This window comes from Mastomys coucha, unplaced genomic scaffold (assembly GCF_008632895.1).
Source record: "Mastomys coucha isolate ucsf_1 unplaced genomic scaffold, UCSF_Mcou_1 pScaffold3, whole genome shotgun sequence".
Lineage (NCBI taxonomy): Eukaryota > Metazoa > Chordata > Mammalia > Rodentia > Muridae > Mastomys > Mastomys coucha.
The window spans coordinates 12,731,967-12,758,966 of NW_022196909.1; the positions used below are offsets into that span (position 1 = coordinate 12,731,967).

The 27,000-nt window shown below is 44.4% G+C and overlaps 2 protein-coding genes across 4 annotated transcripts in view; one reads left to right on the forward strand and one right to left on the reverse strand.

Moving 5' to 3' along the window:
* Positions 1 to 14,434: 14,434 nt before the first annotated feature.
* Sowahc (sosondowah ankyrin repeat domain family member C) lies at positions 14,435 to 19,081 on the reverse strand. The gene has a single exon (XM_031347713.1). It carries the CDS (start codon positions 18,868 to 18,870, stop codon positions 17,308 to 17,310), a length of 1,563 nt encoding a protein of 520 aa, XP_031203573.1. The 5' UTR covers positions 18,871 to 19,081; the 3' UTR covers positions 14,435 to 17,307.
* A 50-nt stretch (positions 19,082 to 19,131) lies between these two features.
* The window catches only part of Septin10 (septin 10), a 96,929-nt gene continuing 89,060 nt past the window's right edge, over positions 19,132 to 27,000 (forward strand). For 2 of the 3 annotated variants that reach the window (XM_031347714.1, XM_031347715.1), the window contains exon 1: positions 19,133 to 19,555. In XM_031347714.1, the coding sequence (XP_031203574.1) occupies positions 19,526 to 19,555 (30 nt within the window). In that variant the 5' untranslated portion in view covers positions 19,133 to 19,525. Of the gene's footprint in view, positions 19,556 to 27,000 lie in introns of all 3 variants that reach the window. The other variant, XM_031347716.1, reaches the window with a different exon arrangement.

Consider the following 27,000-nt stretch of genomic DNA (forward strand, 5'->3'; position numbering starts at 1 on the left):
AAAAAAAAAAAAAAAAAAAAAACAAAAACAAAAACAAGCCAAAAAACCCCCCAAAATCCCAAAAAGTCACAAAGACTACAATTTATGTCAAAATCGGATGAGAGTCAAAGTAACCTTGAAATGTTCATTCCTCGAAGAGCACACTGATTATCTTAGATGCAATGCCAGTTATCTTTGATTTCTATCTGTTTTGTTTATTTTTGTTTGCTCTTATTACTTTAATTAATACAAGTGGACTATGGTCAAGGTCTTGGAAGTCTCCAATGTGTTGCTGAAGCGGACTGTGGTGGGGAGCAGGGATCAAGGGTTAAGAAGTGTCACAAACACGAAATAGAGTCAGAACGAGATGATGTCACTGTAGTCATTTCTGAACAAACTGCCAGACCCTGGTCAAGGAAGTTTCTATTCCCCTGAGCTTGCTGAAATCCCCTGACCCTGTGTCGAAACTCCTGCCCCTCTACCTCACTGTCATTGCACAACTTGGCCACCCACTGTCACCCCATGCCTGTCACCTTCTCTCAGCTTTCTTAAGATTAGAGCTGTTGCCTAAATCTGAATGTGATTTCAGCTCTTAGGGTGGCAATAGTAACCCATTAAGAGAAAAATTCTACTCAAGAGAATAGAGGCTCTGACTTGGGAGGTGACTTAAAATTCCATGTGGGCCCTGTCAATCACCTGGCCCAGGAACCACCCCTCACTGAAGAAGGTGGGCTTGCCTTCAGCCAAGGTAAGTAGCTAGGTAGAATAATTAGTCTTTCAATAAGATACTGCACTTTCCCTGGGAATAGCACACAGTAGCTTAGCAGGCATGGCCCTGCATGGCCCTGCAGCTTTGGGAATCTTCCTTTTTTTTTTTTTTTTAATTATTAGGAACCCCAACCCCAACTTCCCCTGCACTTCTGTCTTCTCTAAGCATGCTTTTTCTAACACGTTGGGACTTCCCCAATGTTTGGGACTTCTTTGATCTTTTTTTTAATGCCTCTCTGAATGTAGCCCCTTCTCCAGCCCATGTGTGACCTTCACACTAGCTTGAAAGGCATGTTTCTCTTCCCTTCCCTCTGCCATCCTCCTCCTTCAGGAGGATGCTGAAGCTCACAGCTCTAATAAAACTGTCCCTAAGCTTCCAGCTGAGTCTGTTCTTAAATTCTGTTATCAACGTGACTAAGGAGAACACCCCAATTCCCCCTGCATCCCAGCCTCGCTACCTATGGTTGTCGATTCAATTCCTGGCTTACACGGCTCTCTTTAGTTGCCAAGCAAGCTCCAAGTCCTGTCACTTGACGGAAAAAGGAGTCCCCAAACTCGGTGACACTGTATGACTTTTAGGGATTTCACCTTCCTAGGTTGTTCCTGGAGTTTCCGGCCCTGGGAACAGGCCAACTGTGAGCAGTTTTTGTTAGATTTCCAGATTGAGAGGAATCAAAGGACAACGGCGGGATTCACAGACTGGTAGGATTCTAAATGTCACCGTGAATTCCAAGTCTGAGTGAGGTTACTCTTCAGTTCTTGGCAAACTTCTTCTACAGTAGTTTTATTTCTAGGGCGCTGGGTTAGTCATGGTTCTCTAGAAGACTGGTTCTCAACCTTCCTGGTACAGTTCCTCAAGGCAGCCTTCGATACAGTTCCTCATGCTGCCCTGACTCCCCCAACCATAAAATTATTTTTGTTGTTGTTTCATAACTGTAATTTTGCTACTGTTAAGAAATATAATGTAAATGTTTGTGGTTTCCAGTGGTCTTAGGCGACCTTGTGAAATGGTTGTTTAACCCTCAAAGGGGTCACAACCCACAGGTTGAGAACCACTGCTCTAAAAGAACAGGACTCATAATGGACATCTATTATCTATCTGTCTGTCTGTCTGTCTGTCTGTCTGTCTGTCTGTCTATCTATCTATCTATCTATCATCTATCTATCCATCCACCCATCATCTATCTATTTTTATATATAGAAAGGAGATTGATTAGAAGTCTTACAGGCTGTGGATCAGTTAGTTCAACAACAGCTGCCTACCAACAGAAGGCCCAGGTTTCCCGTAGCTGTTCAGTCCACGACGCTAGATGTCTCAGCTAGTCTTCGTTACCCTTAAGAAGTAGGCTGTCATGCCAATAAAGGAGTAGACTTGTCAGCAAGAGCAACAGTGAGAGTAAGTGGGGAGCAAGCCTTCTTCTTCCATGTCCTTTATATAGGCCACCAGCAGGTGTCGTGTCCAAGATTAAAGGTGTGTTTTCCCACCTCGAGAGATAGGGATTAAAACTGGATCTCCCCACTTCAAATGATTTAATTAATCCCTCACAGAGGTACCCATCCCCTTGGGTTTTAGTTTATTTCAGATATAGTCACATTGACAACCAAGAATAGCCATCAGAAGTGCCATTTTCTCTCACTTGACTACTGTCTTGGGAACTGGGTTACCAAGAGTCTAGGGTTAATGAATGAGTTGGCTGACAGATTGGAGGCAGAGGCTTGAAGTGGTGGTATAATAAACATTGCCAACCTCCATCAATTTAGTGAATAAAAACAAGCGACTTGGTAGCTTTACTGATTTGACAGAGTAGCTCCATGCAACTGATGACGTGCGACAGACAAGTAGGCAACACTCAAACTTTGTCCTTTTAGTCTGAGACTTGCATCTCTGGCCAGTGTGAATTGCAGCTGCATTCCTAAGCAAAGGGTGCACTGTACACCAAAGCAGGCACAGGATGCGTATGTGGTTCTAACGCTGCTGGTGGCTGTGCCTTTCCCCCAATTGGCTGAGGTCCGATCTCATAGTCTCTTTCGATTAGTTAGCCTTAAAAGAATTGGTCGCAGGAAATGAAGGAGGGAGGGCAAAGAGGTTCCTGCTCCAGACCATCAAATTTCTGGAATGCAGCAAAAGGGTCTTTGTATAAACAAAGTCTCAGTCTCATTCTCTCTCTCTCTCTCTCTCTCTCTCTCTCTCTCTCTCCCTTTCTCTCTCTCTCTCTGTGTATGTGTGTGTGTGCATGTGTGTGTGAGTGTATGCTGGGGGCAGGGGGTGGGCTAAAACATCTGAATAAAAGTCTTATATGGCGAGGAAGATAAAAAGGTTTGAATTCCTTGTAAAGACATGATTTATAATATTTGGTGGAAAAGAGTCATATTTGATGTTTCTTACAATGACTGTCTCCTGCAGCCCAGCTCTCAGTACTATACATTTTCACTTTGAGGTCTTTCTGTTCAAGATGACAGACGAAACATTTTATTTTTCTTCCCAGAACATTCAGAAATCGTACTTGCAAGACTTGGGAATAAGAGTGTAATAGAGAACTTGCCCAGTGAACATAAAAACCTGGGTTATGTCCTCAACACCACAAAGCCAAAAATGTCATTAAGACACAAAGGAGAGCAGAAAGGATGTAAGTCCAGGGAGTTAGAGCACAGGTTTGTGTCTGGATGCAGATGTTAGAGTTTTAGTCCAGGGAGTTAGAGCACAGGTTTGTGTCTGGATGCAGATGTTGGAGTTTTAGTCCTTCTTGCTTTTTTCAATGAACTGTACAAAGACATAAGGATAGTTACAGGAAAAGAGACAGCTTATTGACTAAAAATAGAGGAGTTTGGAGGTACACCAGCTTCACCTGTGGCCTTGCTTGGGACAAAAAGGACAGAGAAAGAGGGTCACGCGACCTTTTCTGGGTCTTTTATATAATATCTTTCTCTCCCAAGTTCCTACAATGCAGACTTGTTCAAGCCTGTCCCTGAGTTTGAAATGAACCTAGGTTGGCTAAGGCCTTCCAGGCTTTGCATTGCAGGCGTCTTTCATAGGTCCCCAGACTCTTCACCTTCCTCCCATTCCCAGTCTGCCTCACAGGAAACCTAGATGTCTGATAAGAAATAAGCTTCTGGGGTGCTGGTAGATGCAGATGTAAGTCACCTTCCTTCTCTTCCAAGGAGCCTCAGCTCAGGTGCCTGCGCCCTAGGCTGTGTTTTCTCTCTGTGTTTGTTACATTTGTGGTCTCCAACGTGACTGACGCTTACGTCTTAGGTTCTGCCTGATAACCCAGGAAGTGGCTCTAGTTTTCGATGGCCAAGGGCAGCTCTCAAAATGTGGGAAGGGGGATGGTGGTGGTGGTGGGGGAAGATCAGTCATCCAGACAAGTATATCTTAAAACGTAATCATTTAAAAAAAAAACAAATATATGCAAGAATACATAAAGAATAAAAATTATTAGAGTTTTAAGGGAAGTGCCTCCATTCTGTCACCCATCCTAAAATACCAGTTAAAGATGGGTAATGATGAAAAATGTGAGAAGGAGACTTCCTTAAGGTGGCATATTGGGAGGAGGGACAGAGAAACAGGTTCAGGGACTCCTGAGTCCTGCAGGGGTTCTAATGAGAGTTTTAGGTTTACTGGAGGAAGGTCCAGGGAAGGAAGCAAGATGCGTACTTAGTTCAAGAGCCTTCCAAGTAAGGTTCTCTCAGCTCCAGGGTTGCACAGCAGTTGCTCCAAGACATCCTGTCTTGAGCATACAGGCTGTTCTCCGGGAGATAATTGCTCCTGCTCCAGGGTGTGGTCATAGATGTTACAGATAACTCTCCACGAGCAGGGCCTCCGTGGAGGTCACTGATGCTGGAGGCGAGTTTCAGTCATCTGTCCATCTATGTGTGTGTGTGTGTGTGTGAGTGTGAGATTCCAAGAGGACCTCAGGCTCAAGTGCCCGTAGGAAAGGAACAGTCTTAGCAGCACACAAAAGGACATAAGAACAAAGAGAAAGTGCTCAGCGGAGATATTTATTTATTTATTTATTTATTTTTAAAGAGTGATCTAGAACTTAAACCAGGCTAGCAAGCATATATGGCCAAGATGGCCTCTCCTTTTAATCTAATTAATAATTAGTTAATTAATTATTAATTCACTTATTCATTTGTTTGTTTGACACAGAGTTTCTCTGTGTAGCCCTGGTTATCCTGGAATTCAGCTGTCCTAGAACTCACTCTGTAGACCAGGCTGGCCTCGAACTCAGAGATCTGCCTGCCTCTGCCTCCCAAGTGCTGGGATCAAAGGTGAGCTACACTACTGCCTAGCCAGGCCTTGGCTTTTAACCTTAACTGTGCTTGTTTTGAGCAGACACAGCAGGAGTTATGAAGAAGGCAACTGCTCAACTTAGAAGATACCATGCAACATCATCCTAATTTAGAAAAGGTTGAATCCAAATTACATACATAGGGTAATGTAATAAAAAAAATTAGTTTTATCAGCCAGCATGGTGGCACACACCTTTAATCCAAGCCCTTGGGAGGTAGAAGCAAGTGTTCTCTTTTACAGCCTGGTTTACATAGTGAGTTCCAGGACGACCAGGGCTAAGTCAAGAGACCCTGTCTCAAAACAACAAACAAACAAGCAAAAACAAAACAAAAAACAATCAAACAAACAAACTCCCCCCAAAAAACAAAAACAAAAAAATTAGAATCACTTGTGTATATATTGTTAAACTATTAAGCCTTGTAAGTTTCTAAGCAAAGTCATAAGGCAACCTTTGTGCATAGACTGTAGAGTTACATTATCATAATCATTATTGAATTGATGTTTGTTTGCAACATCTTACAGAATGTGGCTGACTGATACTGGAGCTATCACTGAGAGATGTTAGACAGAAGGTTTCTTTGATCCTCCCTGTGTCCGAGCATCCCATTAGCTGGATTTATTATAGATTATACCATGAAATAAATAAAAGTAGCCTCCATCCTAAACAGCTTACCTGTAGCTGCTCCCTGGTGTACAGTGCCTTTCCTGGCATGTCCTGTTGCTCTTCTCCCAGTCACAGAGAAAGGGGACATCTCGACCAGGATGGGGGCTTTGGGGGAAACTTTGATACAAACCTGCTTTGGCCTGAAGTGGATGGGATAAATCCTATCTCCAGAGCCACATTTCCAGTGAGCTAAGACAGCCTAGGACAAATTTCCCAATATTACCCATAACGTATTTGTTCCTCTGTAAGACTGAATCAAGGGATCTTCACATCCGTAACCAGTTTGTGTGTGTCTGCAGATGGGGATAGACAACCTGAAAAGCTTCGGAAGGATTCTCCCTCTTATAAAATTGCAGGGTGCTCTAATGATTCTACAAGGGAAAGGGAATCTAGGCTCCTTTGTTGGGACCATTAGTATCAAACTGAAACCATAAAAACAGACACCTAAGGCACTCAGAAAATGGTGGCATCAGGTTATTGCTGCTCCCCCCCACCTCCCTTATGTTGTCTGTGACTTTATAACTGCCAAAAAGAAACAAAAGCAAGGGTAGCCAGGCGGTGATGCAGAACAAAGGCCGACCCTGCGCACATGGCAAAGGAGTTCCGAGAACAGAAAGGCTACCCTGTTTCAGAGAAAGCAGGCTTGGGGGATCAGAAGAAAAGGACCCCGTACACCTTCTCTTTCCAGTCTCCTGCCCAAGAAGTGCCGGTAAGGGACTTTCTCACACAGGAAAACTGGCACATCCTCTTTGGCCACTCTGAGATAGAGCCCTGGATTCACCAGCTGGCTAGGCTGCGTGGGGGCTCAACAAGGGCCAAGTAGGAGGGGCTGCTCCTCTCCTGCACACACTGCAGCTCCTGCTCTGCTGGCTCCCACAGCCCACAGGCTGTCCTACCCTGGCTGGAACCTTGTAGGGCATGGCTGGGTAGATTCTAGGGCTCTCTTACCACCAGCCAGAGGGGCCCTTCCTTTCCTCCCCCCACCACCCCCGAGACAGGGTTTCTCTGTATAGCCCTGGCTGTCCTGGAACTCACTCTATAGACCAGGCTGGCCTCGAACTCAGAAACCTCCCTGCCTCTGCCTCCCAAGTGCTGGGATTGAAGGCGTGGTCCACCACTGCCCAGCCCTTCCTTTCCTTTCAAAGGCACCAGAACCATTTTATTCTGAGCAGGATTCAAAACCCCCCCTTCCTCTTTATAGAAAAGGTCCCAGGTCTTAATTGGACATTTTGTGTCAAAAAGACCTGTAGGATAGTGCTCTGGGGGCACAGATGGGGCAAGCTTCAGGGGTGAAAGTGACTTTGCAATTAATTTAATTAATCCTGCTCAATACAGCTGAATAGTCAACTAATTTCCTCTCATTAAGTTTTTCCCAAACAACCTGGGCAAAAGGAGTCTCTGCCACATAAGAGTTCTCTGATTCTGCTTTGACCTGCTGATGAACCCTGGTAGATTGGCTTTGCAGGGAATTTGCATTTGCTTACAGTTACTGCACCATAAGATCTCCAATCCTGGTGTCTACGCTTCCCCTACACAGTCTCAGAACCCTTAAAAGATGACTTGGGCAGACAATGTAAAACTACTGCATTTCTGACAGTACAGGAAGCGTGCTCTCTCCATTGCTCCCAGGGTGGGGTGCCGCCACTGTGATCTGGTGCTGTCTGGAGACTGAAAGCAACAGCCTGGCTATCACCTCTCTCTTGTCCAGACCCACCCCTTTCCTACGTGCATAGGTTCAATTGTGCTTTGGTAGGCGGGGTGCTCACTGGCTTTATTCCAAAGGTAACTGTGATCCATGTGGCTCATTCCTGCATGGTCTTCATTCTCTGAATGCCACAGTCATTGCACCCACCTTGTCTGACAGAGGAGCACTGATGCCCGAACTCCATCACTCAGGAGCCTCTCTTTCTCACTGAATCAGAAAGGGTACTTTGTGGACAGTGTCCCTGTTGTCTTTTTCATGGGACTTTTCAAGACTACTGGACCATCCCATTCCCAACACTTTTTTTCCCCCCACAGTTCCTCCTGGAAGATGGAGTCAGTTGATAGGTAGGAGAAACACAAAAGATAAGTTCCTTTCAACTTTCTCATATTATTAAATCTTTTAGATGCCTTTCTTTTGGTTATAACAGGGAAATCTTGACAGCCTATTTTGTTAAACGCCGGGCTCATGTTTCAGTCAACCAACCAATCATTATAGCTCCATGTAGCTAGCTCTTCAAGGCAGAATATTACACCCAAATCTTGGACATTAGTACCTGTATCAAAAGATAATCGTCAATGCCAGTATTTTCTTTCTTTTTAAGTTCTGATGGATATACATTCAGCCAGTGTATAAGCTGTCTCCTTTAGAAACAGACCTCAGTTGTGTGGATCTGACTCTAGGTTTGGAAGGAATGAGCAGAGAAGACAAGAAGTCCTTGGGTATTTCCTCCTAAGGCGAATGCTCGAGTAAGGTCCAACTGGCGAATAACCTCACCCATGTGGAAGATGATGCTGCCTACAAAGAAAGAAGGTGGATTCACGGCTCCATGTTCTCAGGTTATATTTTTCTTTGTTTTTGGTCTGGTTGTTATGAGCCTCATAGTTCATGCGGAATAAGTAGTAACAGCGTTACTAACGTTCTTAGAGTGATAGCCCCGTCTCTGGCAGCCCCAGCAATTAGACTCTGCTTGCTGCAACTCACCCTCGACAGGCCAATCAAAAAGAAGTGACAGGGAAAAGCAGAGAAAGGATAGTCCATGGCTACACTGAGAAGAGGAACAAATTAAGAAGTCCAGTGACCATGTCACTCCATCTTCAGGGTCCCGACACGAGGTTTAACTGGAGAGTAAGAGACGTGCAGAGCTAAGTCGTCCTTTTCATGGTGTGGCCCTGGTCATTCTTATCATCATCAGGAGTTCCAGATTCTTCTAAGAAGAATCTGATAAGTTAGCACTGTCTGAAATAAAATACAAGTCCCCCCATCCCCTGAAAAGGATTACATCCTTTTCTTTCGCCTAGCATAAGACTGATTTTTAGGGAAATTTCAATTTCTTGAGGTTGTTGTTCCAGCAGTCTTATGGTCAAATGGAGGGGTACAGGTGCCTCTTTGGAATTCCTTCATCCCTGCCAGGGCAGTTATATTAACTATACCCGTTCCCTCTCCCAAAAGTGACAGGAGAACCAAGGAGTTTTACAAAGAGTAACTTTTTGCAATGAAATTTCCCCTACATTTAAATCTGTGCCCCTCTGACAGTTCTGGTAGCTTAAACCAAGTCCCCATGAATCAGCCAATCTGAAAGAGCGTTAAACACCGAGAGAACTATGGATGAGACAGCTTGGGATAGCTAGCATAAATACCACTGCTGGCTTTAACTGTAGACTTAGCTTTAGCTGTTAGTATACGACCCAGAAAAGATTAAAGCCGTGGTCTACTGCCTCCCAGGAGGGGTGAGTCAGAGAGCACCGGTGTCTGGCTCTGCATTGTTGAGGATGAATGGGTAGCATTGTGGAAGCTTGTCAGCTAGAGAGGGTTTGCTTTTTACAAGGGATGTATTGTCTATACGTACATGTGCACTCTAGCCAGAGGGCTGAAAAAATACAGACATACATGTGCTTATGTGTGAAGACACACTTATTCTCTCCCTCTCTCCGTTCCTTCCTTCTCTCCTCCCTCCCTCTCTCCTTCCCTCTTCCCTTGTTCAAATGGTACATATGTTAACCAAAGCCCTTTCATAGAATAGCAACACTACTATATTACATAGATGGGTAATTACAGATTGTGTAGGAATGTTTCTCTAGCTGGAGTTTGTCTATCTTCTAAACCTCGACATCACCTTGTATAACTCAGGATTGAGTCCATCGTGGTAGGCAAGGCATAGCAACAGGAGGATGATCCCAGTCTGACACAGTCAGGAGGCAGAGAGATAACATTGAATCCATACACAGTAATCAAAAATGGAAGACAGGAAGTGGGGCTAGGCTACGAAACCTCCAGGCTCCCCGACATCCCACATACTTCCTCCAGCAAGGTTCCATGTCCTACAGGTTTCAGAACTTTTTCAAACAGTGATGCCAGCCTATGAGGGACATTTCTCGCTCTAAGCAGTGTCACTGGTGCTTGTTTATAGGGTCGGTCTCATGCAACAGTGGTAAGTTTTCCAGATCATGTGGTGGATGCCTTTTAAGCTCTGGGCCAACTGACCCTCTCTTCCGACTCTGTAGAGCTTGTAGATACGCAGGTAGGTGGAACGCAGGTAGGTGGAGCCAACAGCCTGCAGGCCACTCGTGGTTATGTGACCTAATCCACAGTCATAACATTCTTTTTGTGTGTTTTTTTGTTTTGTTTCGTTTTGTTTCTAGTTACTCAATTGTGCAATTCTTTGGTGTGGACTACTGCTACTGTCAGAAGGCTGGACACATCACTGGGGACAAAGTTTTCCTCTCAGAGGCAAACTAGATCCCAGTTACCAGTATGGGGAACTTCTGGACCACTATCAAGATTGCTTGGGTTTATTGACTAAATTGCAAGCTTAGAGGCCCAGGAATGTTTTGTTGCTGTTGTAGCCTTGGTGGTGGCTTTCCACACTGGGAATCAAACATTGAGGCATTCTGGGTATGCTTCTTACTGAGCTGCATTCACAGCTCTCAGAAAGGTATTCTTAACGAGGACGTCCAGGTCTTGATTAAACGTCATCAAGCTGGTTTAAAAAAAAAAAAAGAGCTTCACCCAGCTTGTGAAGAGCTGGTTAGTGTCATTCTCCAACAGGTTACCTTTGGTTAGCCTGGCCTTTTGTCTCTTGACCAAAAAAAGGATAAAGGAAGTCAAGAAGAGCTTGCTTTAAAATGATTAATTTTTACTTTTCAGGGTTCTGGCATGTCATTTTCCTTCCTTCCTTCTTTCTTTCTTTCTTTCTTTCTTTCCTTTTTTTTTAAAAGATTTGTTTATTTTATGTGTATGAATATTTGCTTGCATGTGTGTACGTACGTGTGACTGGTGTCAGAAAAGGGCATTGGATCTCCTGGAACTAGAGGTTCAGGTGATTGTGAATCAGTGTGTGTGCTGGGGATTGAACCCGGGTCCTCTGGAAGAGCAGCCAGTGCTCTTAAACTGCTGAGCCAGCTCTCCAGACCTGCAGCTTGTTATTTTCAAAGACTGATAAGGTAACCCATTGCCATATTTAAATGACCATTAGAAATTTCTCTATGAGGAATAATGTGGTAAAAAGCATGCATGTATGTATGTGTGCATATATGAAATTGTGAAAAAAAAATAGACAAGAAACGCCCTCCTCTCCAAACAAAGTTCTCGAAGATAAATTTAGCTTTATTTCCCGAGCCCATTTTTGGCGGAGCTCCACAATCTCAGTAGCTATTTGAATACTCAACTGTACTTATAATAAAAAGGCTACCTAGCATACTGTGCCGAGGATATGCAGTTGAATCATCTTATAAGGCACAGGTTTGTTTTTTATAACTGAACTTAGATGTTGAATCTTTACATTGTTCACATTGAAAAATCCCAGTCGAGCTGATTTTACCTCCACGGTTGGGATAAATGACTGTTCGTTTGGTTGAGTAGCATTCAAGAGCTATATTGTATGAAAAATGTCTTTTATTTACTCAGCATGTCTGTTATTAAATTATCCATAGGGTTAATGCTATGAAATAGTGAACATCCATTTAAAGGCACCTACACATGGATTGCCCATTACACAGCATCATAACCATGATAGGCTCTAGTTAACTGTCTTAGTTAAGGTTTTACTGCTGTGAACAGACACCATGACTAAGGCAACTTTTTGTTTGTTTGTTTGTTTTTTTATTTTTTCCGAGACAGGGTTTCTCTGTACAGCTCTGGCTGTCCTGAAACTCACTCCGTAGACCAGGCTGGCCTTGAACTCCGAAATCCACCTGCTTCTGCCTCCCGAGTGTTGGGATTAAAGGCGTCACTAAGGCAACTTTTATAAGGACAACATTTCATTGAGGCTGGCTTACAGGTTCAGAGGTTCAGTCCATCATCATCAAGGCGGGAACGTGGCAGCTTCCAGGCAGGCATGGTACAGGAGGAACCAAGAGTTCTACATCTTCATCTGAAGGCTGCTAGCACAATACTGGCTTCCAGGAAGCTAGGGTGAGAGTTTTAAAGCCCACACCCACAGTGACACACACACACTCCAACAGGGCCACACCTTCTAGTAGTGCTACTCCCTGGGCTGAGCATAGACAAACCTCCACACAAGGGTAAGGCCCTTGCAGCACATCCCTCAACAAGACATTCAAGTGGAAGAGTAGGAAACTGATAACTGGAATAGGAAAGCCCCTTCTTGAAATGAAATTGACCTTTAAAAATACGATTAAAAAAAATGTACAGTGACATGAGAGGAAATCCTGAGAAACACGTTCACGTGAAATCACCATCCAACTTCCTAACATTAGTATCTCAGGAAGACTTGACTGTCACCAAAGATCACTTTTTTTTGTTGTTTCCATCTCTTAAAAGAAAAAAAAAACCAAACAAGTCTATGTGTATGTATGTGTACACTGAGAGGCCAGTAGAAGGTGCTGGATCCCTGGTAGCTAGAGTTATAGGCACTTGTGACAGGAACTGAACTTGGGGTCCCCTAGGAGAGCAGCAAGCACTTGACACTTCTAGGTCATCTCTCCAGGCCACTTTTCATCTTTTTAATGAACACACAAAATAAGGGGATCAGGGGGGCGGGGATGTGAGAGGGCTGGGAGAGAGAGAGAGAGAGAGAGAGAGAGAGAGAGAGAGAGAGAGAGAGAGAGAGAGAGAGAGAGAGAGAGAGAGAGAGAGAGGAAATTGGTAGGGGACATCTTTGGAACTAGCTAGTGGTCTGGGATTGGGGGGATGGGGAAGGCTCCTGGAAGTCTATGGGGGTGACCTTAGCTGAGACTCCTTTTTTTTTTTTTTTCCCCCGAGACAGGGTTTCTCTGTGTAGCCTTGGCTGTCCTGGAACTCACTCTGTAGACCAGGCTGGCTTCAAACTCAGAAATCTGCCTGCCTCTGCCTCCCAAGTGCTGGGATTAAAGGCATGAGCCACCACTGCCTGGTCTAGGTGAGACTCCTAGCAGCAGGGGATATGGAGACAGAAGTGACCACCTCCTGTAGCCAGGGGGACTTCCAGTGGAGGGAGGGAAACATCAACACACCCACAAAACCTTTGGCCCCAAATCTGCCCTGCCTACAAGATGCCCAGGGATAAAGATGGAGCAGAGACTGAGGGAAAGACCAACCAATGAGTGGTCCAACTGGAGACCCATCCCATGGGAGAGAGCCAGCACCTGTCCCTACTAATGTTACTCTGCTATGTTTGCGGACAGGAACTTAACATAACTGTTTCCTGAGAGGCTTCATCGAGCAGTGGACAGAAACAGATGCAGAGACCCACAGCAAAACATCAGGCATGTGGAAGAGTTGGGGGAAGGATTGAGCGTGCTGGAGGGGTCAAGGACACCACAAGAAGACCTACAGAGTCGACTAACCTGGGCCCATGGAGGCTCACAGAGACTGAACCGCCACCAAAGGGCATACAAGGGCTGGATGTAGACCCCCTACACATTTGTAGCAGATGTTCAGCTTGGTCTTCAAGTGACTTCCTTAACCATTGGAGCAGGGGCTGTCTCTGACTCCTGTTGCCTGCCAGTGGATCCCCTCCACCTAGCTGGACTGCCTGGTTGGGCCTCAGTGAGAGAGGATGTACTTAGTTCTGCTTCAACTTGATATCCTAGGGCAGGGTGGTACTCAAAGGGTGCTTCCCCTTCTCTGAGGAGAAGGGGAAGGGGGAGTGGGGGCAGGTACTTACGAAAGTGGTAATAGGAGGAGGGAGGTAGGCTGCTGTGAAGAGCGCGTGAGGTGAATGAAAAAGTAAATTAAGTAAAAAAGAAAATAAACAATAAAACAACCAAAATAACAGGTGCTATTATGACATTTTTACATGTGTAATGTATACTTTGCTTATATTCACGTGATCTTTCTTGTTCCCTTCTTCCTTCCTTTTGTCCCTTTTTCCTAATAATTTCCCTTCAATTTCCTTCATGTGTGTATGTGCGTGCATGTGTATATATATATGTGTACATATACATATGTATATATACATATACATACATATATACAATAACCTAGATCCTGCATGAGTGAGAACATGAGATACTTTTCTGAGTCTAGCTTATTTAGCTTAACATGATCAAGAGTTTCATATATCTTCCTGCAATTGGCAGAATTTAAGGAACATTGGTTTTCAGCAAATTCCTAGAGGCTTTAACTTAACCTCGGCGATGGCTAAGACTGATTAACTTGCCAGGATCTAGATTCACCTGAGAGCCAAGCAGTTGGGCATGTCTGTGAGGGATTACCTTGATTAGGTTATTAGCCTCTGTCCATGCCTGTGAGCACCTTACCGACTGAGCCACTTCCCAACCTTCATGTTTTTCATCTTAAAAGGTTCTGATGTTTGTTAAAGAGACTCCTTCATTATTGCCGCCAAGCTAAAGAAGTTTTCCTAAAAACTCTGACAACTTAATGTACAGGAAAGACAAAAATTGCACAAAGGAAGACTCTGTAGGCCCCAAGTGTTCATTTTCTACCTATAAATTAGGGACACTGTGTAACTGTATCCTTAGAAGGTAGGAAAAGAACCAAACAAAGTTGAAACTTTGAGAAGCATTTTGCCAACCATAAAATGCTGCGCATGTAAAGCAGCTAAAGAACCACAGAAACTTAGCAATTTGGTCTCTACTGTGAACATTTTATTTTGACAAACTTCACAGATTCTTAAACTCACAGACTTTCACATACTTAAAGAAAACAAAAGACAAACATTACATTCCAATATTTCAGGTGTGAATAACCAGTACCACATTAGCTGCACTTTACATACCATAAAAGCCAACTGACATTCATAGTTTTAAGCGTACCGGGAGACACATAAACTTGTTTTGAAACTATGCTGTCTCTTGTCAACAGATGCCTATATTTACGTATTGCCACTACTGAGAGATACAACTTCATGATTATCAAATTATACAGATTGTTTTTTCTACTCTTGATTTGGAAATTGAAAAAAAAAAAAGAGGAATGGAGTTAAGTAGCTTAAAATGTTATATTTACTGCATAAAGTACATTATGACAAGGAATGCCCAGAGTTCCTTCTGGTGCTTTTGAAATTTAAACTAATTAGTTTTGTGTATTTGTGTGTGTACCAGGTGTGTGAGTACAGGTGTGCAGACACCATGGCACACATGTGGAGGCTGGAGGACAATTTTCAAGAGTTAAGTTTTCTCCATCCACTGTGGGTTCTAGGACCAAACTCAGGTCATTGAGCTTGTAAGACAACCACTTTTATCTGCTGAGCTCTTTGGCCTGGCCAGGGATGACTTCAGAAAAAAAATTGAATGTTTTATCAAAGTTTTAAACCTCTAGTGTGAAAAGCAAGTTAAGTGATAGTTGCCTTATCTTAGCATGGAATTTAAAAGTCCTTGATGAGAACAGTAAGCGTATTCTGCACTAGTTAAAGTTAACGCGTCTAGACATGGAACACATGATTGCTTTCTACATTGGCTTTTAACTTAAGTGTACAGAAAAAGTGCTCATCAACATACACGATCTACTTCTTAAATCCTAAAACAAAAACAAAGGCACATAAGCGGTAGCAACTTATGTGTGTGTGTGTCTGTGTGTCCTGTAGGCACGAGAATTTTTGGGAGCACCCATGTGTGATTATTCTGAAGCCAGAGTAGAATGTCAGGTGACTTCCTCTATGCCTCCCTTACTGCCTCGGAACAGCCTCCCTGATCCAGAAGTCACTGATCTCAGGTAGGCTGGCTGGCCACTGGATTCTGAGGATCTGCCTGTCTCAGTTCCTCATGTTAGGTTACTCATACCCTCAACTATGCATACCCTATTAGATGGGTGCTGGGGATTCAGTCATAGGTCCTCATGCTTGCAGAACAAGTGCTCATACACACTGAGCCATATCTTTAGCCACAACTTCTATAGTTCATGAGCATCTTCAATCCATATTTAAACAAGTGCTATTTTGAGATGTGACAAATTTGTTAGGAGTTTCTATGCCGTGAGGAGGTTAGTTAACAACAAAATGACGAGCAGCTCTATATAACCATGCAGTCTCCTCCACTCTGCAGGCCTGGCTGATCACTGTGCATTCTATGTTGTTGGCTCTAACAACTTAGGTTTCAGTCATCAAGCCAGAAAGACTGAGAGAGAAGGATTTGGTCAAATCAGTCTCCCACAGAAGTTTCTAATCTTGTTATAAGATTTAATATGTTTGTAAGTTAAATTTTAAAATAATTATAAAGTCATTTACTCTTAACAAAAATGAATGGAATGTAATTAAGGATCACAGTTGTAAAAGCTTTTAGTTTTAAGGAATAGTATTTTTCAATTATATATAAGGAAATTCAATAGCTAGCAGCACTGAAATACAGAAATGGTCCCATTTCTCTTTCTTTTTATAAAGTATAATAAATTGCCCATTCTTAAATGGGCAGACTATCTAGGCTTTCTGTAACTACACCATAGCTCTTTGAGTAGATACAAAGAAACTTAAGAAAAGTGAAAGATTTAGTATTTTGCACATTTGTAAAATGTTGCTACAAAGCATAGAGACTATGAATGTAGTAATAAAACTAAAATGTCTCTTCCATGAGAAACATGTTAAGTTGATTCAATAATTACTTCACAGAAGCACAGGCTTATTAATGCGTATGCTGAGTTTTGCTATTTTCTAAACAAGGAATGGTTTAGGTGATAAGTCTATCAGTCTAAGTATTGTAAGCTTCATCAAAAAGAATCCCCAGAATACAAACCCACGAAGTTTAGAATTTAAGAGTAGCAAAACTAGTTGGTGATAATCAACAAGACACACACATTTAAAAAAAAAAGTACCATAGGTTGCTATGTGTTCTTCTATTGAACCGAAAGTTTGTGGTTAATAAGGTACCGCATTTTGAATAGTGTTATATAGGCACAAACCAGATTACAGTAACTCAAAAGCAAATGCTGCTTCTTTCTTCAGTTCAGTGATTAAAAGTAAAACTGCTTTAAAAAAATGGGAACTCCTACTTACAATACAAGTAAGATGCTATCAATGGGATTCCCATCTCCATTCACATAATTCTCATTTGTAGTTTCACATTTCAACTCTGACCTCGACCTTCTTTAGCACCTTAAGCAAGTGCAAACAGTAGAAAATCAGGGCAGCCTCTAGTTTCATTCACTTACAAACATTGGCAGGTTCAGTTTGCATTACCACGCGTTTTGCATTTCCTCATGGCCCTTACTCTGTTCGGTATCTAGTAAAGATTAAAAAAGCAAAGGGATTCTTAGTCATCAATAATTCCAGTTCTCACAAGTTCCAGGTTAACAAGGGTGGGGTCGGGGAAGAGGCACAAATCAGTGCATTATGAATCACTTCAAAGACATTTTCTTGCCCCAGAATGCTATCCTGAAAGGATTATTACAGATCCACCCCAAGCCTGCAAGTTTATCTGGTCTTTTCTGCTTCTTATCCATACTCGGTATTATTCTACCTTGAAGATAAATAAGCCTTAGCATTTCTAGCACGAATTATTATTATTTTTACCCAAATACATTGGACTTCGGTCTCAGTTTAAAGGAAGATGAGTTGCCTCGAAGAGACTTTTCCTCCTCCTCCTCCTCCCCTTCCTCCAGGGTCGGTTCAGCATCCTTGAAGGAGGGAGTGGTATGAATGATCTGGGTTCGGAATCGGATTTTGTTGAGTCGTGGTTTTATCCGTCCACTCGAGCTGCCCGAAGTTTTGCGACCTGAATCCTTTGCTCTGCTTCCTCCAGTCCATCCGTCGGAGAGGTGGTGGTGATGTTCAGCTCCGTCTTCCACGACCGGGGAAAGTTTGTGAGCGATGTGTGATGGGAGCAACTTTGAAAGTCTCCAGCGCCCATTCCCGCGGTCGGCAGGGCTGTCTCCATCATCTTCGTCCAGGGCTCCCACCAGGTTCTTTATCTCCTCTGCAATGCTCTCGCTCAGATACTGAGCGGCCTTTTTCCCGCTGTAGTCCCTGACGTCTACATCTGCGTCGTAGGCCCCCACTAGTAACTTCACCACCTCCACATGCCCGTGCATCGCTGCCAAATGGAGGGCGGTGTAGCCCCCGCTCGACCTGGCGTTGATGTTCACTGGCAGCTGGTGTTTGGTGGCAAAGTTGACCAACATGGCCAGGAGCTCCTGCCTGCCGTGCTTGGCCGCCCAGTGGAGACAAGTGAAGCCGGTGATGAAGTCTCGCTTCGAGAGCAGGCTGGGCTCACAAGTGAGCAGCCCTTCTAGGCTGGCCCACTTGCCCTCGGAAGCCGAGAGCATCCAGGCGTGCTCGAGAGGATCCAGGGTAACCGAGCTCCCGCCGCTGCTCTCCTCTTCGGCGGACGAAGAAGCTAACGATGCGCTGTCGGAGTCGCCCCCTCCTCTGCTGCGACCTCCTGAGCTGATGCTCCCAGCGCTACCGTCCCCGGGACCCACGCTCCTCTTTAGCTGCGGGGAGCTGCCCTTCGCCAGGTCCCGAAAGTTCGGACGGGCCGACCTGGGTGTATTTGGCCCACTAGGGGAACTGCCCCCTTCAGCCTCCTCGCCGCCCTGTGGAGGGAGTTTAAGGTTCTCGCTCGACCCGGGGCCCCCGGGGCCCGACGCCAAGGACCCGGTCTCGACCTCCTGTGGCGGCGAGTCCTTACCCTGGGCCCCACCTTGAGCAGGGGCCGGAGGCTCCTGGTCGCTCCGTTCGCCGTCCTGTCCGAGAGACAACTGCGGATCTGCCTCTTCCCGGAGCTGGCTGCCTTCGCATGGCTCCGCTGGAAGGTCCGGGACTTGGGGCTCCTCAGTCACCTCGATCCGCGGGGGGTCCGGGGGGAGCGCGGCCGCAGGCGGGGGGGACTCCCCGGTACAGAACCTTTTCTTGAGATGCACATACTTGGCACCGTCGGCGGGATCGGTGCGCACGGTGGCCACGGCGTTGACCAGGTCCTTGAAGCGTTCGCGGGCGCGGGCGCGCTGTTCGCTCTGGCCACCCAGGGCGTCCCTGAAGTGTCGCACCAATTCCGAGTGTCGGGCCCGGCCCCCGCGCTCGGCGAGAAAGCGCAGGACCGACTCCGAGCTCAGCTCCAGCGACCCCTCCATTCACCGCGGCTCGGCTCCTCAGCCCCCAGGGACGGCTCAGCCCGATCCCATGGCCGGGCGACTGGAGGGAAGGACCCGAGAGAGAGCGGCTGGATTCTCAGTGGCTGGCAGCAACCGCAGCGCGCGAGCCCAGCTTTTTAAGAGTCTGGAGTCCCGCGAGCGCAGACGCCGCCTTACCGGGGCAGTGTCCCAGTCGACACGCCCCGCCACACCCACTTCCGCTTGGGGGGGGAACTCAATCTCTGCGCCGGTCTGGGGCCCGAGGCCACGCCCACTTCCGGGCCCCGCGCGGGCTCGCAGCCGCTGTTTCCGCCCGTGGCGCGAGTGGACGGACCTAGAGCTTTCCTCCTTCCAGGCTCACGTTTCTAGTCTTTTCCCCCCCCAATCCCTGCACTCTTGGCTTTTCGTCTCACACACCCGGCGGGGCACACCCGGGAGAAGCTCGCTCGCAGCGCGGGAACTCCTGGCAGTCCCTGGCGCGTTCCCAACGCCGTCCCCACCCCTCCCCTCGGCCCCGCCCATTAACGGCTGCGGGGCGCCGGGCCACGCCCCGGGCCCCGCCAGTTACGCCCAGAGGGTCTCTTTCTGAAGCGGCCCGGGACTGGGGTTTGCGTCCGCCCTGAGACCACCGTGGTCCCTACGTCTCGCCAGGGCAATGGCCACATGCGACGAGGAGCGGCAGCTGGTGAGCCCCGCGCCCTTGAGTTCCCTCCGGTCTCGGGGGGGAACTCCCCGAGTCCCCTCCCCGCCCGGTCGCCTCTGGGCCAGCGGGATTGTGACCGTGCGGCTCCGGGACTCCGCGAGGCTTGGAGAGGGGGGCTCGCTGTCGCTCCGGGGCGAGGGCTGTGGAGCTCTGGCGAGCGACTGCGTGTTGTGGGGGCGGGGGGGAGTTACAGATTTCCAGGCTTCCTGGTCCTGGCCGAAGGGGGGTGGTGGTAAGTGAAATCCAGGATGGTGATTGATGCCTATCACTTTGTAACGGTTTTTAAATTTTTATTTTTACTTTTTTTACTTTTATTTTTATTTAAATCCGGCCTTGGAATCCGCCTGATTTTTTGTGCAGTGGTGTACACGTACATGGATGGCTACTAGCCGGGAAGTCGGCTTCCTTAGCTTTCCCGAAAGCTCGCGGTTTTGCTGTTACTGCTTGGCGGTTTTGTTTTGCTTTCCCATCCCTTGTAATGAAAAGAACACGTGACCGATCCCATGTTTTGTGCGGTTCAAATAACTTTTGAATAACTTATCTTAGTTGATATGGGGTATAAGCCATAGTTATCCGAGTGGTCATACTATTTTCATAATACCAATCTCTTGTAATCTTGCCTTTGTTCCCATTATTTTAGGACTGTACATGGAATCTTCCAGATGTCGCGGGGTGGGGGGGTAGAATAGAATCTATTTCTACTTCCCTGACACCTGCATGCAGTTAATGATTTTTTTTTGCTACTTTAAGAAACTCTAATATTTCTCTTATCCAATATTAATGAAATTAATCCTCTTAACTAACTCTATTAAATCCTTTGGCATTGGTAGTATTTTTGTCGGATTCTTAATCTCAAGCAACATTACTCCAATAAACATTTCCCAAATAACTTTCTACTTACCTGAAACAAGTGACTCTTATTATTACCTTCCTATGCTTCATTTTAGTTGTAGAATTTATTTCAGTAGACTAAAATAAAAATAATGACAAAGATAAATGCTGTGATTTCTGTGTGAAATTGGACCATGATCATTGACATGGAAAAAAAGGGTAATATTTAAGATATTCAGACCTTAATGGCTGTCTAGTAAAATTCTCTCATAAAAAAGTATTACCACCCATTTAGAGATTTACCAGTACCATCTAATTCTTCAGCGAGATGAAACTTTGATTTCTTGTACCTTCATAGATAAATGAAGGTACAGAGGCTATAACTTCATCCTGAAAAATCCTGGTGTTGGGTGTTCTGGAATAGTGCCAGTTCTCTTTCTAGGTACTATAGTTTTTAAACAATATATATGTTAGGGGTTCTGTTGAGAAATGTGGTTACTATATTGTCACAGTAATCATGAATTCACAGTAACTAGGAATTCTAGGATTTCCAGTTTTCCTTATACAGATTCTTAAGACCTTTTAAGGAATAAAGAAATAATTGGGGGAAGTGTTTTTAAAAGTAAAGCAAAGTTGAGATAAAAATGTAATGTGAAGTCAAGGAGCATGTTTGACATGCAGCCTTAGAGAGCAGTGATGTGGGGCGGCGGGGGCGACAGTGGACTCAGGCTTGGGCAAGTCACTGTTATGTCTGTTTATTTCTATTAGCATGGAAGATGTTTGAGAACTCTTGTGAGAGAAGGCAGTGGCTTTTGCTATGTATAACATAACCACGCTGGAAGGAAGACTATAAAGCCTGTGATCTCAGCTCTAGGACACTTAGTGCAATCCAGAGCTTCTTCCCTTTAGAGAATCTAGTTCCTGTGATACCCAGGCCTGAGACAGAGTGAAACAGATTGCAGCTCAGCCCTAGGACACTTAGTGCAATCCAGAGCTTCTTCCCTTTAGAGAATCCTAGTTCCTGTGATACCCAGGCCTGAGACAGAGCGAAACAGATTGCAGCTTAGAGTTGATGCAGCCATCGTCTAGTCAGCTATGGATGTGCTTGAGGAGGGTTTATTGGCAGAGGTATATGTCGTAGAGGAGGCTCAGGTTATTTTCATGTGTGTCAGGTGTGAGTAATGAATAATGTGAATAATTGAAGTAAGAACATAATATGCAATAGGAAATATGGGCTTTAAATGACCCTATGCTCTTCAGTGTCAGTTGGCTTTTAGACTTTGGGGAACAGGAGAGGATATAAAAGCCAGCAGAGGCTGAGAGGAAAGGGAGAGAGGAGTAAGGGAGATAAATAGGGTAATAGTAGTGGAGAGAGTAGTAAGGGAGATAGGGTAATAGAAGTAGAGAGAGTAGTAGATTGCAGAACAGTCAGAAGTGGGGTCAGGAGATAGAAGAGTAGGGTCAGAGAAGACAGGTGATGATAGTGGAGCTAGGACAAGCTGAGCTGAGCCAGAGGAGATATTGTTAGTATTGTTAGGAGACAGATAAAGAAAGACCCCAGGAAGAACCCACAAAGTAGCTAAAATAAAAAGCCCACAAAACCAAAAAGCAACTTTTTACAACAGCTACAATAATTCATAAGTTAAAATATACACTTAAAAAGTAAGAAGGGGTTTGAGTTGTTACAGGTGTGTGTGTGTGTGTGTGTGTGTGGTGGTGGTTGGGAGATGGGATGTGGTATGCTGGTTTGCTTCTAAATTGGAATGCAGATTTGGATACGTCCATATTTTTTTCTGTCTTGGGAGACCAGTAGGATTTAAGAGAGAGTTAAGGGAGGCTGAAAAGGGGGACAGAGAATAGCATCAAATATTGTTTACATGTTTAAAAATGTCATAAAACCATTATTTTATATAAATGGTATATGCTAATGATAATAGAGGAGCCAGGTTAAGCTTATGGTGACAAATACCTTTAAGCACTTTGGTGTGGGGGTGGGGGGTGGTGTGTGTGTGTGTGGAGGATGAGGCAGGAAGATGATAAAAATTCAAGGTCAGCTTAGGATACATAGTAAGTTCAAATTGGTCTGGGTTAGGTAGAGAGACATTATCTCTAGTAACAAAACAAAACCTAAAATTCCTAGTTCAGTCTACCCTCCATATTTATGGATGCTGTGAAAAATCCTTTTTCTAGTTAGGTAGTTATATATAGAAAGAGGTGATATATTGTGAAAATGTAAGTATAGAATTTATTCACAGATACCTAAATATTTTGTGAGTTGTCTATACTTACATTTTTTCAAGGACAAATGAATGTTATGCAGAGTGATATTTTTGTTTTGCCGCATGCATATTAATTAGCAAGAACATTATTTTGAGCACAAATTAGGCCAGAATTATTTAAAGATTTATTATATGTAAGTACACTGTAGCTTTTTTCAGACACACCAAAAGGGGGCATCCTATCTCATTATAGATGGTTGTGAGCCACTATGTGGTTGCTGAGATTTGAACCCAGGACATCCAGAAGAACAGTCAGTTCTCTTAACCACTGAGCCATCTCTAGCATGTAGAATATGTTTGAAAGTTCAGTTAGAAAGATGTTTCATTGAGGTTAGTTGTTACTAAGGTAGTACTGTATCTGTATATATACAAAACGTTACTCACGGGTATCTTCCTTAATTTAAGCTTATACCTTGACATAGTTCGGGTCATCTGTGGCAGTCTTAATGGATAGATTGCCCAGATCAGATTGGTCTGTGGCCATGCCTGTGAGGATTATCTTGATTGTTAGTTGATGTAGGAAAACCCAATCCACTGTTGGCAGTGCCACCCCTGGCAGGAAGTTCTGAGCTGTATATGAAACCTAGCAGAGAGAAAGCAAAAAGATGGAACTTGCTCTCTAATACAGTGTCTTTTGTTGAGGAATTGAGACCACTAATATTCATAGTTATTTCTGAAATATGTGTATTGGTTTCTATAATTTTATTTAATTTTGTAGTGTTTTCCTAAATCTCTTATTTTTCTGGTATTTATTTACCCCCTTTGGTCTTCTGGGTATTTTCTCTTCAGTTTGCAATCTTCCTTCCATTCCATACAGTATTCTGTAGTAAACCTTCTTCCATTATTTGGCTTAGTGGTCACAAATCCCATTAGTTTTAATTATGTGAAGTTTTAAATTTTCAATTAAAACAGGTAATTTTACCAAGAATAATAGTCTAGATCGACAGTTTTTGGTTTTTTAGAACTCAGAATATAAATCTCTCAGCCTCTCTTGACTTAACAACTTTGTATTGAATCATCAGTTATTACTCTGCTTGGATTACTTGGTTGCTGTGATTAAATATGCAGACTAAAAGAAATGTGGGGGAGGAATGGATTTATTTGCCTTACACTTTGAGGTCACAGTGCATCACTGAAGCAAGTCAGGGTGGGAACCATGTAGGAACAGAGCTTGCTGGCTCCAATTCAGACTTGCTCGTAGGCTCATGCTCAGCTTGTTTTCTTATACAGTCCAGAACCACCTACCCAGGGGTGGTGTGATCTACAGAGGACTGGGCCACCCATATCAATCATCAGTCAAGACATTATCTTATAGACATGGGACTTCCTCAGAAGACTGGTCAGCAGCTGAAGTTAATGAGGAAAAATACCCCTTCTGTATCCTGTTTTTAGAATTTTAACTGTAATATGACATGGAGAGGTTTTTTCTGGTCCTGTCCATTGATGTTCTGTTAGGCCTCTTATATCTGGATGAGTACCATTTTCTCTAGAATGGGAAATATTTGCCGTGGGCAGGGAATTCTTCTATCTCCATAATTCATAAATTTGGTCTTTTCATGGTGACCCCAGAGTCTCTTGTGTTCCTTTCTCCCACTCACTGACTTTGGTGGAAAGATCCAGTTCCTCTACATTGTCTTCAAAGCACTGATACTCTTGTTTCCCACGTTGTCCATACTGCTGGTGAAGCTTGTCTCTGGGCTTTACATTTGGCTCATTACGTTTTCTTTTCCTTTTCAGTATCATTTCAATTTGGCTTTTCTTTACCGGTTCTCTCTTTATTAAAGTCTTTTTCTTTAGTCTTACTTAAAAAAATTTTTTAAAGACATCTCTGTGTAGCCTTTTCATATCTGAAATTCACTTCCCTATTTTATTGTTTTCTTCTCTTGGGGTGCATCCATGTCTTCTTTGAACTTCTAAAATTTCCTTCCTTTCTCCTTATTTCTTTCTTTCTTTCTTTCTTTTTTTGTTTTTTCGAGACAGGGTTTCTCTGTATAGCCCTGGCCGTCCTGGAACTCACTCTGTAGATCAGGCTGGCCTCGAACTCAGAAATCCGCCTGCCTCTGCCTCCCAAGTGCTGGGATTAAAGGTGTACACCACCACTGCACGGCCTCCTTATCTTTTCTTGACTTCCATTTTTTTAGTTCAACCTCCTGTCCCCCCTTTTTTTCTTCTGCTGTGAGATTGGCACTCAGAACTATGGCACTGTCCCTGGTCTTCCCCTGAGAATCAGCAACTATCAGTGATAACACACTATCCAGTGTCAACATACCCTTGGCTGGGCTCTGCTTCTGTTGTCACATACGATGGTGTGCCTGGGTGCCCTAATCTAGGTCAGCTCTAACTTGCTTCCCACTTCTGCCACTTTATCTGAATGTTTTGAGTCTCTGCATGCTGAGGCATCCGACTCTGGTCACATCCTGCCTGCTCCCCTCTTCTCATATTGCTGTGGGTCCTCACATGCCTGGATGTCCTACCCTGAGTCTACAGCTGACTTGCTCCTTGCTTCTGAAGCCTCTGCCACTGCATTTTTGATGATCTCACATACCTGGGTGTCTTACTCTGGGTCAAGCCTGCTTCCCACCTATGCTGTAGTATTGTAGGTCCCTGTGTACCTGGGCACCCTACTCACTCTATGTCTATTCTGGTCCAAGTCCTATTTCTGCCATCTCTGCTGACTGAACTTTGTTATTGTTTGAAATTTTCCCAGAGGAGATGTAGGGGAGCTGTGTTTCAAAGCTTACTGCCTTTTTTAGGCCCCCATTGTAGCACAGGTGATGACCAGGAGACAGTTAACTGCTGTATTTCTCTGTTGCTATATTTTTCTCCTCTATGCTTTTCACTCATACTGTACTAACCTTCATACAGTATACTAATCTACTGTCTTCCTTATAGTTGTAGGACAGATCGCACATGAGCACCTGCTCGGGAGCTATCTTTGGATCCTTGAATGAAAGATACACACATTAGCTTATTTTTAAAATGCTGTGGTTACCTCAAAGGGTGGGTACTCCTCAACCTTGGTAGGAGGGATAGGATGCAGGAAAGGCAGGAGATAAAGCCAACTAGCCATGTGAGATTTCGGGTAAGTGGCCACTGACCACTTCCCCAATTGGGCCTGGGGTAGCGGGATCGTTACCGGCTCCATAATTCTTCCTGGCAAAAATTCCATACTTGACACCAAACTGTCCCAAGGTTCCACTCTTAATACGAGATAGAGGAAAATCGTACCAACAGTCTCACTAAAACATTTTGACCTTAAATTATTTTTTCACCTATGATAACTAATTTTCATTGTCACATGATGGGATTTATAATCATCATGTGTTCATGAGGGTATCTGCAGAAAGATTTAACTGAACAAGGAACACATCCTGAATGGATAGGGCATCATTCTGTTGGCTGGGGCCCTGAGCGAATAAGGAGGAGAAAGCAAACTAGGTACCAGCATTCATTTCATCCCTTTCTGCTTCCTAACTGCGGACATAATGCTGCCGTAGACTCCTGCCACCATGATTTCTGTCACAGTTGACTACTCCAGTGCTGTTGAGCCTTAAGTTGCTTTTCTTAGGTGTTTTCTTCCAGCAAGGAGAAAAGGAACACCGCCTTTCTGTTACGCTAAATTACCTGTGACAAATACAAGCTTACTTTGACTCAGTCTTGGAGGTTTTATTCCAGGAGCAGTTTACCTCAGTACATTAGGCATGTGTCAGAGACTCGCGTGTTGGTAGGGACTGAGTAGTAAACCAGAGAGAGTTTTTTGAGAGTCAGGAAGCAAAAGAGAGAAACAGACCAGCATCACAACAGACTTTGTTGAGGGCACACTCGAAAGTATCTTAGCACTGTGGTAATCTCGACCTCATGTTCCCTCCTTTGGGTATTACACCAATGAAGGGGCACGCTTCTAACACTTAGGTCTTTGAGTTTCTTTGCTGTGATAGACACTGACCTAAAGCAACTTGAGGATGAAGGGATTTATTTCATCTTAACTTTACAGTCCATCATCAAGGGCAGCAAAGGCAGGTCAAGACAAGAACCTGGAGGCAGGAGCTGAAGCAGAGACTGCAGGAATGCTGCTTACTGGCGTATTTCCCACGGCTTGGTCAGCCTGCTTCCTTACACGACTCAGGACCACCTACCCACAAGTGACACCACCCACGGTGGGGCTGGGCACTCCTTCATCAATCATTAATTAAAAAACTGACCCATAGACGTGCCCACAGGCCATTTTGATGGAGGTAGTTTTTCAGTTGAGAGTCCCAGTTCCTAGGTGACTCTAGTTCATTTCTAGTTGGCAAAAACTAACCAGATCAGAACTTT

Coding starts and splice junctions, on each gene's coding strand:
- Sowahc (XM_031347713.1), bottom strand. CDS start 18,870: ATGGAGGGGTCGCTGGAGCTGAGCTCGGAGTCGGTCCTGCGCTTTCTC.